The sequence below is a fragment of the Danio rerio genome, chromosome 19 (assembly GCF_049306965.1).
Source record: "Danio rerio strain Tuebingen ecotype United States chromosome 19, GRCz12tu, whole genome shotgun sequence".
NCBI classification, from domain to species: domain Eukaryota; kingdom Metazoa; phylum Chordata; class Actinopteri; order Cypriniformes; family Danionidae; genus Danio; species Danio rerio.
The window spans coordinates 22,373,136-22,387,787 of NC_133194.1; the positions used below are offsets into that span (position 1 = coordinate 22,373,136).

General features: G+C 35.2%; 1 protein-coding gene across 1 annotated transcript; it reads left to right on the plus strand.

Annotated features, from left to right (window-relative positions):
* The first annotated feature begins 2,807 nt into the window (after positions 1–2,807).
* npvf (neuropeptide VF precursor) lies at positions 2,808–5,950 on the plus strand. Its single transcript, NM_001082949.1, has 3 exons — positions 2,808–2,961; positions 4,715–5,091; positions 5,249–5,950. The coding sequence occupies exons 1-3, from the start codon at positions 2,827–2,829 to the stop codon at positions 5,331–5,333; spliced, it is 597 nt and encodes a 198-aa protein (NP_001076418.1). The 5' UTR covers positions 2,808–2,826; the 3' UTR covers positions 5,334–5,950.
* Positions 5,951–14,652: the final 8,702 nt, after the last annotated feature.

Sequence of the window (14,652 nt, forward strand, 5' to 3'; positions counted from 1 at the left end):
AATCACAAGTTTTGCCTTTCGACTCAGCTCCTTGTTTACCACAACAAACAGATAAATCAACCGCATTACTGCTGCCGCTGCACTGATCCACTTGTCAATCTCACATTCTATCCATCCCTCACTCGTCACCAAAAACTCAAGATACCTGAACTTCTTCAGCTGGGTAAGGATTTACCTCTAAGCTGGAGATGGCAAACCACCTTTTTCCGGTGGAGCACCATGGCCTCGGATTTGACCTCGGAAGTGCTAATTAACAGCATTGTCAATGGTCGTTCAAAGTCTAGAAAAAGAAAACATTGTTTAATCATGTGAATTTAGTGGCAACTGTAATTATAAGCAACTCCATAAACACCTTTGTGCACCAAAAGACTATAAAAGCAAACTTGTTTGTTTCCACATTAGATCAGGTTGTAAATTTTCTACAGGCAACACCACACTTGTGTGTTGCACTGCTGACTCGAATGGAAATACAGATTGGAATGACATGAAGGTGAGTAATTAATAACATAATTGACATTTTTTGGTGAATAACCCTTTAGCAAATGAAGTATAAAATGTCGGTCTTCTCCAGACAGTTCTGATGACAAAATTAAAATACCTTCCCCTCACTACCATTGATGTCATATGCATGGCAGTTATGGCAATTAGCAAATATTTTTGATAGAATAAAATACCACAGTCATTCTGTGGTCTGCAATTCCTCATCCAGGCATGTTAACGTCTTTTCAAGCTCATGTGTCATACGTCTTTTAGAGAAAACATCAGACCATTCTTTCTCACTCCATCGGTGGTAATTGGGGTCTCAGTGGGCTGCACAATGAATTGATTTGCACTATTATGTGTTGAATGCATCTCCAGCTAATTTGGAGCAAGTCCAAACCTTTTGTTCGGTATAAACACATGGAATAGAAGATGTGCAAATTTCCAAGGGATTACTGGTTAGCCTTTTCCGGCTTATGCTCAATTTATAAAACCATGATGAAAAAACAAGGTAATTGAATACAATAATTTATCATTGATGCTTTACAAGTTTAATACCAGTAGCTATATTAAGAAATAATGCCAAATGGTACAACAGAAAAACCTGTCTCTTTACATTCATTGGGACTTTTAAAGGTAATCTAACCTATCCAGTTTTTATGGATTGTTTTACATTTTGCAAATGTTAATAAGAATAAGACAATAAAAACATTTTGATATCAATCTGCACGTACTGTGATCAGCAGTTATGCCCATTTTTGAAGGCTCCTGTAAATTCATACTGTGAAAAACAGGGTGAAAAAAAAGCTTTCTTTGATCTAATTCAATTTAATCAATTGACGGTAATGGTTCACATCAAAAGTTTATTACCTGAGCAATGATAAATATATAATTTGCCTTAATCTATATTTTCTATGTCCATGAAAAATCTTTTAAATAATCTGGTACAAAGCATATTTGTCTTGTTGAAGAAAGTCAATTGATTATTTAAATTTTCTTTTGATCTAAACAAAAAGATACAGCTTCAAATTGGTGGTCCACTATGATATCAAATTTTCAATTTTAGTTCATGTGTAATGTAAATGTGTGAACATAAACAACAACTCTGAATGTAATATGCTCAAAGTTCAATGCAAAGGGAGACATTGGCTTTTACAGAGTTAGCTTAGCAAAGCCTACAGCAAACAAAATTTAGGGACTACAAACAAATAAATCTGGGCTAGTGAGATCACAAACACTTCGGATTACATGCATTCACCATGCGCATACACCCCGTGCAGCAACTATAATGTTATAGTACTAAAAGCTAAAATGCCGTCTAAACGCCACCATTTCCACAGAGCTTGTTCTGTTTCTGGATTTGGGCTTCCAAAGTACATGACACAAAGAGAGAAGTGTTTGCAATTTAATTTTAATTATGGTCCAGAAAATGAAAAAAAAAAAAAAAAAAAAAGATATAGCTAGCATTTGACAAAAGAGAGCTTCCAGAATCTCTCCTAGTTCAGCGCTAGACTCAGCTAAAACTCCTCCAACCATATTAAAAGAAGCTGTGGATTGTGAGCCACAACCTGCAAGCATTTTTATTTGCTAAAATTGACCTATTACATGCACAGTTTCTAGTGTTAACGGTATGTTGTAGCAAGGATGTATTATTTAGCCTGACATGTTTACTGTTCCAAAATATTTTAAATGTTTCCTAAAATAAAATATATTGTTTTCAAAGGGGAACAAGTTTTTTGTTTATTTAGACATTTAAAAAGAATATATTTCAGAGCAGTATCACAATACTATGATATTTTTTTATCCAAGGTTATCATATCGTCAGAATCCTGGCCCATGTCTTTTGCTCACTAATGTAGACATATCAATTTTTCAACACTACCTACCACGATAACCTCCCACTTCACAGGCAGGGCTTAAGGCTAGTCCCAGACTTAATTAACTGAAAATAACTAGTGATATATCTATTGAGTTGCCTTGCAGTAATATGTTTTCTGTATAAAGTTGTTTTTATTTTATTGTATTATCCAATTAAATACATTTAACTGAGGCCTAATCCTGGCTTAAACTGTTAAAGTATTAAAAAGAGGGGTTTAAGTATTAAATCATAGTGACTTGTCATTTTCTGGTGCATTAAGAAGCCTAAGACGCCACTGGTTGCTATGAAACACTCAAGAAGGTCATTAGCGAATGAATGAAGGTTAATGCTGCTGGTGGAGTTAATATATTAAATATGCAAAGCTGTGAGTGCATTATAAGGAATGTCTTTGTGATCATGTTGATTTGCACGTGCCCAAATGTATAAAAAGCTTGTGATGTTCCTGGCCTTCAGTGACCGATTGTAAGATGTCCTACTTCGCTCTTCTTTCTTTAGCCCTCGGCATCCTGAGCAGCTTCATGCTAAGTGAAGTTACGGCTCTCAGATTGCCACTTTCAGGTGAAAGAGATCTTAATGGATTTACATGGGGACAGTTTTCAGAGGTAAGAGCTCTATTTCTTATAGGGCTTTTTTATTTCATCATTTATAAAACTAAATCTAGAACTAAAAGTTTAATTAAGCAAAGGAAAGGTTTACTCAAAATAAATATGTGCTCGTCATTTACTCATCCTTAGGTTGATTGAAACCTTGGAGTTGTTATTTTTGTGTTGAATACAAAAAAAATATTTTTAAAAATGCTGGAAACCTGTAGCTATTGACATCCATAATTGGAAAAACAAATGCTATAGAAGTCATTGGCTTCCTGTTTCTAAGAATATTCTGTATATATATATATTTTTGTTCAACTTAAGAATTAAACTCAAACAAGTTTGAAAGATGAAGGGGGGCTAATAAATGAAAAAATTTTGGTGAATTATCCATTTAACTGAAGGTCGCTGGTTCGAGCCTCGGCTGCAGCTCAGTTGGTGTTTCTGTGTCGAGTTTGCATGTTCTCCCTGCGTTTGCATGGGTTTTCCCTATAGTCCAAAGACAAAGACATGCAGTACAGGTTAACTGGGTAGGCTAAATTGTCGGTAGTGTATGAGTGTGTATGGATTTCCCAGAGATGGGTTGCGTCTGGAAGGGCATCCGCTGCATAGAGCATGTGCTGGATAAGTTGGCGGTTCATTCCGCTGTGGTGGCCCCAGATTAATAAAGGGACTAAGCCAAAAAGAAAATGAATGAATGAATGAATGCATATTACAACAATAATAAAGCGACAGAAAATTCAGTCAAAAGTTCTGAAAAATGTACAGACCATTTCAATTCGGTGATGTCAGAACATGTCCTGCTTGTCGTGAAACTGTTTCATAACTGTAACAAGTGCTGATTCATTCATAATATAACATTGAAAGAGGTGTCATAACATTATTTATCAATTTCTGGACCTCTTGGGATTTTCGGAAGCTATAAAAATTAAAAATGTAAAACAGGAAATACATTAGGACCATTGTCGTTGTTTACATCCCTTAAAATTGTCTATAACTATTTTACTATTGTTGTTGCAAAAGGTGACTGTCTTTTTATGTTTTAAATTGTTTTATTTTTCATATCTAATATTCCAATATGGTATCCAATAAAAACAGGAAGGTCAGGGCAGGCAAAAATATTTCCTTAAATGTAACAAAAACACATTTTCCCTTTTACTGTGTAAAAGAAACATAGGGAAAATTGTTGGACTTTTTAAGACCTAAAGTGCCGTCTGAGTAAATTTTATAAATGAAAATGCTAAAAATGAAATCATACATTCATAAAAAAATCATATTTGTTGAAATTATGGGCAAATCCTGTTGGGTTAAGACTTTGATGTTTGTCTATATTTTACTCAAATTTGAGTTGAGACAGCAATTTTCGGTGTGTAATGTAAACAAGTGCAACTTTTTGATCAACAGCAAGTAATATCAGCACATTGAAAAAACAATCTGGGTCACACTTTATTTTGGTCCCTTTTGCACATTTTGTTGACTAAAGTTACATTGCAACTACAAGCCAATTAATTCTCATTTCAGTATTAGTAGACTGTCTGCTTCATATCTTCTGATACTGCTCCTTCAACATTTATTTGACTAAGAAAATTTGCAAGTACATGTCAAACTTACACTAACAAGTTAACTCTAACTCTACCCCAACCCAACAGCCTAATTCTCTCCTAATCTGTTGAAAATTAGTTGTGTTAAAGGGACCATCAAAATAAAGTGATAACAAAATCTGTAACAACTAAGAATGTTGACCATTATCCTTTTCTATATCTCAAAGAATGCTCAAGAGATTCCCCGCAGTCTGGAGATTCAAGACTTCACTCTTAATGTGGCCCCAACCAGTGGTGGTGCGAGTTCTCCAACCATCCTACGTCTTCATCCTATAATACCAAAACCAGCTCACCTGCATGCAAACCTCCCTCTTCGCTTCGGACGAGATGCACAGCCAGGCACAGGAGACCGAGCTCCCAAGTCTACCATCAACCTCCCTCAGCGATTTGGCCGCTCCTGTACCATGTGTGCACGGTCGGGGACCGGACCCTCAGCCACCCTCCCGCAGCGGTTTGGCAGGAGGAACATTTTTGCTTTAGATCCTTTACGAGCTTTGGCTTTGTACACGCGCACACCTGAATCACCATCATTTCCAAAAGAAAGGTAAACATTCTGATAAAGTTTATGGGTTTATTTTACTGCATATGTTTATATTGTTTGATACAAATCATAATCAATTAAATAAAATGTTTTTTTAATATACTTTTTATTTTATTGTTTTAATAGTCTATCTTTTCTAATACTTGCTTTTTTTCTGCAGGACTCAAGTCCACGACTACATGTTTGAAACAGTAGAAGATTCAGAAGAAACTGTCAAAAACACAGACTACACAGCTTTAGACTAACAAAGCCCCAAAAACGGCAATGGGTCGAGATGTTTTGTTGATGGTTTTTATTTATTTCGTTTCCCTTCATGTATTTCCATCTGTTCTTGCCTGCTTGTAAATTGTTTGAGTAAAGTAAATTATGAATAACATTCTATGTGGGATGTGTTATTATAATACAAAATACTACAGAAATGAGATTACCGAATGGAGATATTAGCATCTCCTGCTTCTCACCTTTATCTCATGTGACAAACACTCTAATACGCTCAAATTTGTCTTCACTAAAGTCTCACAAAGCACTTAAGGTCTCAAAATGTTTTAACTTTTTTCCATCATGAAGGAATCTGGTGCTCTGACATTTGTATCATTCAAAGAGATCTCATAAATGTCTCAAAATGTGCTCAGTCCATTCTCCTAAGTAAAGGAATCTGGTACTCTCATATATGTCTCTATCGTTTCATAAGAGATCTATCTAATCAAAATCTCAACATGTTCTGAGTAATTTCTCCAAAAGTCTGAGTCTGTCTTCTCCAAAACTTCATAAGAGATCTCATCAACGTCTCAACATCAGAAAATGTGCTCAGGTTTTTCACTCTTTAATGCACCCAATAAAGGAAATTTGAGCATACCTAGGCATAGTCAAATACATCTGTTCGAAAATGAGTTTTCTTTACAACTGTAAGCAGCAGTATCTTAGCTGCAAGTCTTCAAAACCCCTGCAGAAAACCAGAGACAGCCAAGAGACAGCTTTGACAAGAATTAGGCCAAGCCGATCATACGTGGACTAAACCATAAAAAATAAAACTAAAAAATCACTTTAAAAAGACAACTGATTGCATTTAATAGTAACGCAGAAAACTTTTTTCATAAGAATGTGAAACAAAACACATCTACTGACAAAACAAAAATGTTCAGTGAGGGAACAAAAACAAAACACCAGACCCTCTTCTCACATTGACACATTAGTGTTTTCTACTCTATGGAATACCACTTTCAAAATGGACTAAACCACAGGAAAAAAAATAGGATAATATTAAAAGTAAAAACAACCACACACACAAAAAACCCCCCATAATTTTACGGTTTATGTTCGGCAACTGGGGTGCTGAAAAAAAGGTAGAATAACAGTTACATTACAGAATGTTAAATAATGGATATATAATAACAGAAATTTCCCTAAATTTACATTTCTGGTAAATTTCTGTAATTGAATATCTGTTATTTTATGGTATATTTCTGTAATTTAACGGCTGTTATTTTACGTTTTATAAACCGTAAAATTATAATTTTTTTTACAGTGCATACACTTTCGCATTCACACAAGCTTACAGCCAATTTTGTTTACCCAATTCACTTATAGCGCATGTCTTTGAACAGTGGGGAAAAACCGGAGCACCCAAAAGAAACCCACACGAACACGGGGAGAACATGCAGACGTCACAAAGAGAAATGCCAACTCGAGGCGGCAATACTAACCACTAAGCCACCATGTTGCAATAATAATGCCATTATTAATATTAATATTTTTTATTGTTTATTAAAACTGTATTATTTAATTATAAAACTTGTGGAAAACACTCACCAGTTCTTATCTCCTGTTTTCTTTTGAGTTTTAGCACATTTTCAAGTTGGGACAGGAGCAGTTTAGGGCAAGTGATCAGGTAAATTGGTTGATGTGATTATGTCAACAGGTGATTGTAATTATGATTTGGTACAAAAGCAGCATCCATGGAAGGTTTAGTCCTTTAGGAGCAAAGATGGGCAGAGGATTGCCAGTTTGCCAACAAATACATAAGAAAATTATTGAAATGTTTAAAAACAAAGTTCCTCAAAAAAGATAGGATATTTCACCTTCAACAGAGCATAAGATAATAAAAATAAAGGAATCTAGAGAAATTTCGGTGCATAAAGGACAAAGGTGCAAGCCTAAGCTAAACTACCATGATTTCTGATCCCTCAAGCGGCACTGCATCAAGAATCCTCATTCATCTATAAGCGATATCACCGCATAGGGCTTCTTTGACTACTTTGACAAACCATTGTCAAGTACCACAGTACATAGTTACATCCACAAATGCCACAGTTAAAACTGTACTGTGCCAAAAGGAAACCCTATGTTTACAGTGTCCAGAAGCGCTGTCAACTTCTCTAGGCTCTGAGGCATCTGGGATGGACCATCACACAGTGGAAACGTGTACTGTGGTCAAATCAATCAATAATTCAAGTATTTTTTTGGAGAAATAGACGCAGTGTGCAAAGTTCGAAAGCCAGGGTCTGTCATAGTCAAGTGCCATGGGCAAAGGCAACATGCACTTCTGTGATGGCACCATTAATGCTGAAAAGTACATAGAGATTTTGGAGCAAAGTATGCTGCCTTTCCCATTCTGCACACATTACAAGGTCCTGGCTGTGAAGGAAGAGGATACTGTTTCTAGACTGGCCTGTCTGCAGTCCTGGCCTTCAAGAATCCTCCAATAGAGAATGTGTGGTGCATATTTAAGTTCAAAATGTGACAATGAAGACCCTGTATACTGTTGCCCACCTTAAGACTTGTTTGCAGTAAGAATGGGAGAAAATACACCAGAAACACTTCATCGCTTGGTGTCTTTAGTTTGAAATTGTATTTTAAGTGTAGTGAAAAAGAAATAGCAACATTACAAAGTAGTAAATGCTTTCCTGTTCCAACTTTTCTTGACATGTGTTGCAAAAACCAAAAATGGAATGTTTATTTTGAATAAATAAATAAATAAATGTATTAATTCATTTATTTTCTTTTTGGCTTAGTCCCAAAATAAATAAATAAATAAAAATCATGAGGAACACATTAAATGATGCTTGTTGTATTGTCTGCAATGAAAAAAGAAATCAAAGTAAATTTAGAAATTAATAAATTTTTCCACTTTTTAGTTCCAACTTATTCTGATTTGGGGTTGTACACTGAAATTGGCTTAGGTAAGTGCAAAAATTGTTAAGCTCCATAATTGTTGGAATGTTCCATAATTACAAGCTCATTTAGAACCCTATGTTTTACAGAATAAATGCTCTGTTTTGACCTTATTTGGAAGGGTCATGAGTATTAATAAGTTCTTCTCTCATGCTCCAGTTGGAGCTCTATATGGCTCTGGTTAATGCAGCTCACGTCTATAATATTCACACAGCGTGATGTAAACAAACAAAACATACAGTTAAACAGACCTTATGCCTCTTCGGGGGGTGCTGAATAAATTTGCAAACCATTTTTCACAAGTTATTGATTCTGACAAGCTGTAAAAACTTAAGATCGTAAAGCTGAAAGCTTATACTGCTATTCTGAGCCTAATCAGAAACAGAAAGCAGTTGAAGGATGACATGTTTAAATCAATTATCCATCAAAATTAATCTGTATCTATAAAAGTTATTATCAACAATGATAAAGAGAAAGAATCTCAAAGCCTTAAAGAAGGCAAAGTTGCTTAAATTACATTTAAATGTGCAAGTCGTAGATTGAAGCATACTAATATACTGTACAGAAAATCTTAGTTGTAACAATATGCACCACTATGAAATTGAAAACTGCATTTTTTACTGTATGAAGCTACCGGTGTGTGGAAAAAGCTGGGTTAAAGCCATTCTTACTGGTCAAAAGTCACCTATCCATTTTATTTTCTTGAACAAAGCATTGTCAGACATGAGTGAAATACCAACCCACAAAACCAGCTCAACCAACAGCAATCCAAAGGTAGAGAAGTATTAACATGCAGTTTTCTCTTCAAGCCATGACAAAAAAGTACATAGATCTTACATTCAAATTCCTAAATGTCATTGTTGGGTTCATCACAACTTAGCTGAGGTTATAAACTGTCAAACATGAGTTACATGAAAAGGAAATCATGAATAGATTAACTGTGTATGTTGAATGGCACATGTTACTGTGAAACAAATGGCAGAGATTTGTATTGGAGGTGTGAGGAACTCTGACTCACCTGGAGGACTCCAATGCTTTTTAATGCACTCACTTTACCCCACCTATAACCCTACCAGTCACAGTGACGTCACTCACTCCATTGAGTGCATTGTGTCTGACATTGCATCGCTGAGTGATGCAATCTCAGCTTGCATCATAAAGGCTGCATCCAGGTACTATTGAAATTATTAGCCCCCCTTTGATTTTTTTTCTTTTTTAAATATTTCCCAAATAATGTTTAACAAAGCAATAAAATTTTTACGGTATGTCTGATTTCTTCTGGAGAAAGTCATAATTGTTTTATTTTGGCTAGAATAAAAGCAGTTTTTAATAAAAAAAACAAAAAAAAAACAATTTTAAGGTCAAAATGATTAACCTATTTAAGCTATATTTTTTCAATCTTCTACAGAACAAACCATTGGTATACAATAATTAGCCTAATTAGCTTAACCTGCCTAGTTAACCCAAATAACCTAGTCAAGCCTTTAAATGTCACTTTAAGCAGTATAGAAAAATCTCTGTCTTGAAAAATATCTAGTTAATTATTATTTACTCTCATCGTGGCAAAGATAAAATAAATCAGGTGTTTTATTTGGATTGGCTTTTGTTCACCAGGAGCTCATACTAATTTACATGTGAATGAGGAAAAAAGGGTGACTGAGGCTCATGGTTTGATCTTTCCTTTGTTTGTTGTAGGCATATTCAGTTTTTCATTCTACGGCTCCCTAAATTATATTAAAATGGGAGAACGAGACTTAGAAAAAGGAAAGAAGATTTTTGTTCAGAAATGCTCTCAGTGTCACACTATTGAGATTTGTGGCAAACACAAAGTTGGTCCAAACCTATATGGGCTCTTTGGTCGCATGACTGGTCGAGTTCACCGGGTTACAGCTACACAGAAAACCACATGGAGAAGGGTGAGTGTGTGAAAGAAACACAGAAAGTGTCTACAGTCATACAAATAGGTATATTCACATATAAAGAGAGCTTTCGGTTTTAACTTGGATGTTTGTGCATTGCTTTGCTTGATCAGGTATTATTTAGAAGGAAGAAACACTTTTGGCAGATTTTTACAGAATCCTAAAAGGTACATTCCAGCGACCATGATGATCTTTCCTGCATCCGTAGGAAGGAGGAAAGGGTATATGTGATAGAAAATTTGAAAAAATCCTTCACTTAAACCATTTTTGTTTCTCAAACACAGTGAGTATTACTAATTTATCAATGGCAACATTCCATAATATTTACTGATTACAGTTTCTGTATATTGCACTGGTTCCCTGTTGGAATTATATGCATTAGTATACTGCATTAGTTTAGTTTCGGATGAGCTATTAAGGCGCATTTTTATATTTTGGGAATGTTCCCTGAATTGATTACCTCTGCAGGTACATTTTGATAATGTTTTCCATCATTTATTTTGTAAATGTGTCCTGATTTGAGGAACTGCAGGTTCATCCATTTCTAAATTTCAATAATAAAGGAAACTGAGTGCCCAGCTAGCAAAATTCATGTGGCTCAAATTCGGCCCACACCAGACACTTACATCCGGCCCATATACCGCATGGAATGATGGCACTTGGGGGGTCTGCTCCTGTTTGCTAGATCTGGGCCACAATTAAGCCATAGCAGTATCACTTATCAGCCAGAATTCAACCCAATGAACCATAACTGACCCTTTTCTGGGCCACAATTTGCTTTTATTCTGGCTCAGATCTGGCGTACACCTTACACATGCTGGGTGTGGCAAAGTACAACAATCCCAGCATGCATTGCAGTATGACTATATTCTATAGCTTACTGATGCTCCAGTTTTCATTATTTGCTGTTGATTTTGCTGTTTATGTTGACGTTGTTGATTTTGTCACTTTTAATGTCCTTTTTGTGATGCTTGTGTTTTGTTCATTTTGTTAATTGTCACCATTGTTGAGGTTCATACGCTGATTATTGATGTCTCCGTGAGCAGCAGTTGAATCATAGATTTTTTTTTAGCTTTTAAACATTCATAAACCTGTGGCATGTGCAAGCATGTTATTACGTTACTTCTAATATTGAATTAAACATTGGTTAACATCAGTGAATTATATTCTTTCATCACAGCTTGTGCCTCACTTAATTTTATAGTATTTTTTAATTTGGCTTGTTTGCTGTAATGAATAAACTTTTTAAGCAAAGTTCTTAAAAGTTACAGCAGCCCAAAATAAAATTTATATTAAGAGGTTCAGGGCTATGAGCCCAACTAAAGCAAACACTTATCTCTATGATGATAACTTTAGTCTATGTGGTCCGCATATGTTTTAAGATAACTGTGCCACGTTTGCCATATCTTCTCTGGGCCACTATTGGCTAACGGCTGCATTAGCCAGAGTTTACTGTGCCGAATATTTGCCAACTGGCCCACATATGTCTTAAGCTAACTGGACCACATTTGCACTTACATGTGTGAGCCAGACCCAGATTTTATATCCGTTTCACCATCTAATACTATCTTTTAGAAGTGTTTAGATGTGGTTAAACTGTTTTGTATGTTGTGGACACTGAGTGAAGCCTGCTGCCGCTGCTGGACAGTCTCTACAGCACACAGAGCTCCATATCCTGCTTCATCAGCACATGATTTTCTGCCTGCATAGTTTATACCTGTCTGTACTTTGTTCTGTTTCTTCATTGTTTGTGATTCTTGATTTATTTTACCAAATGTGTCTGAAACTAAAATGTAATGGAAAAAAAGCATTTTCAATATTTTTGAATACTATATGTTATTAATTTACACAGTCACAATTATAAAATGAATAGTACTAGTAATAGTAGTAATAGTAATACCAGAATGGAAAAAATACATTTAATCAAAATAACCCAATACATTGGGTTAAATTATATAACCCAATGCATTGGGTTAAATAACCCATAGTTGGGAAGGTGCTATAATAACCTATAATTGAGTTATATGTTGGAGTATTTTAACCCAACTATTTTAACAGAGTATGAATTTGAATATTTGGCCCCCTTTGCCATTGTACAGGTGGGCCACATTCAGGCTCACATTCATTTTGTGTGGGCCAAAGGAATACCACCAGTGCTGTATAACTTCCTAAAGTGGCTCATATTCATATGCTATCTGGGTGAGATAATCACATTCAACCAGTTTACTGAAATAGCTCAAAGGTAAATCTTATGAACATATGTATATACACAAGGCACAACATTTTAACTGTATTTAAAAAAAAGAAAAGAATAACAATGAAACAAGAAAGAATAACAAGGATGCATATGGGGACAATTTTTCGTAATACATATGTTTAGAGGACAACTGTGTCTACAATCATATAAACATAGACATAACGTTTGTAATACCAAAGACTCTAGAATACACAAGACATGTCACTCGTATCCTTTTGAATGTGGAAAAGTGTAACAGTCAATATAGGGAATCAAGCCCCGTCTACTAGTACAGGAGCCAATCAACGATCGCTATATGGTGAATAAATCCCGCCTTCTATAATACTCCAGAGGAGGGGCTCAGACCAGAAGTGAGATTCTGCAGATGTTGTGTGATTTAGATGAAAATTAAATGAAATGAAACTAAAGAGACAGTAGTCGTTTAATCTTATTGGTGATTCCTATTACAAAATTCAATCGTAAGCTTGGCAAGCAGTTTTGGAGAGTTTGATGATTCCCCATTCAGACAGAATGCCCGAGCATGCCCGAGAGGCGTTTCAAAGATGGCTGCCAAGTGAAATGACTTGCCTTAAAGAGACTTTGGTAATATTAATACAATAATGTGTACAGTACTGTAAAACTGTATACTGTAAAACTGTACAGTTATGTGACCATTTATTTTGTTAAAATTGATAAGCCAATTCCAAGGTCATCAAAACCTGGCCATAATATCATCAGGAAAAACTAGCAGAGTACACTGATAGATTGACAACATGGCATAACATTGTTATCAATTGTCAACAATGAAAAAGGGATTTGTCATTCTGAATGATGCATATATTCACTTTTGAGATATAAACTAAGAAATGTTTGAGCAAGTTATTTATTATATATGGAGCTGTTTGTGCAAACAGTTTGAGAAAAACACAAAACTGGAGATTTGCGCTCAAAAATATGATTAAAAGCATTGTTTACTCACCTTGAAGTGATTCCAAATTTTAGAGTTTCATTTCTATGTTGAACTCAAACTAAAATTGGTTGAAGAATGCTGTAAACAGGTAGCCACAGGCATCCATGGAAGCTTTTGGTATCCAATAATAATACAAATTGGAACAAATGGAGGGTGAGTAGATGAAACCAGTTTTCATTTTTGGGTCTACTATCCCATGCCGTAAGGACAGTTCATCCAAAAAATTTTATTCTGTCATCATTTATTTACCCTTCACTTGTTCAAGTGACCTATTTGAGTTTTAACACACTGTTGAATGCAAAAGAAGATATTTTGAAGAATGCTGGGACCCATTTTTTCCTACTATAGAAAGTTGATGGATCCCAATACTCTTTAAAATATCTTCATTTGTGTTCAACAAAAGTAAAAAAAAACTCATAATGGTTTAAAAAAAACCATGAGGGATAGTAAATGAGGTAATTTTCATTTTGGGTGAACTCTCCCTTTTCACTACTGCATCTATCAATTCTCCACTTGACCCCCAGAGTACGCTGTTTCCTTTGTAATAGTTCAGGGTTACTAACACCCGTTCACTCTTTAAGTTACATGTTCAAAATAAGAAATGGATGAGAATTTTCATTGACTGCTTTGTATGTTTATAAAATGTGTATACCCTATGGTTTTTAATTTTGTATATACCTACAGTGTGTATTGTTTTACCTATATGTTATTTAACGATCTTATAAAATGTCACACATTTGCTATGCAAATTAGCCTATCACTAAGTTGTTGATGAATTGTAGCCTATGTGTTTAGCGTTACTTTTTAAATGAAACTTTTATGTTATGACTTTTAATGAAACAGTGAATTTGTGTCAACCACTTAATAAAAACAAAGCAGGGATGTATTTGCAGTAGGAAATGTAATTAATATTCTGAATTAGACCTATTTAATTAAAATTGCTTAAACTTCTACAATAACATATCATTAGCATAGAGAAACGGGGAAATGACATATCAGTGAAACCAATGTGTCATATTTTCCGTATTCTCTACTTGCCCACCGTCATGGGAAAACACTGGTTTCACTGCTCAGAGTTTTCCCAGAGCTGACAACATGACGTCTATAACACTTCAGTGATGTGCTCGAGTTGTGTGATTGTTTGTCTTGTCTGTGTGGTTCTTATTTAAAACATACTGTACCTGAATCAGGTTGACTGGTTTGGTACATTCCATTGAAGGGAGGATTCCCTTTCTAGTAGATGGGTGTTGGCATGAACTAAAGCCTTC

Excerpts from the sequence above, each read along its gene's own strand:
- npvf (NM_001082949.1), top strand. The coding sequence starts at position 2,827 with ATGTCCTACTTCGCTCTTCTTTCTTTAGCCCTCGGCATCCTGAGCAGC. Across the intron at positions 2,962-4,714 it reads CATGGGGACAGTTTTCAGAG|AATGCTCAAGAGATTCCCCG; the intron begins GTAAGAGCTCTA and ends TATATCTCAAAG. Across the intron at positions 5,092-5,248 it reads CCATCATTTCCAAAAGAAAG|GACTCAAGTCCACGACTACA; the intron begins GTAAACATTCTG and ends TTTTTTCTGCAG.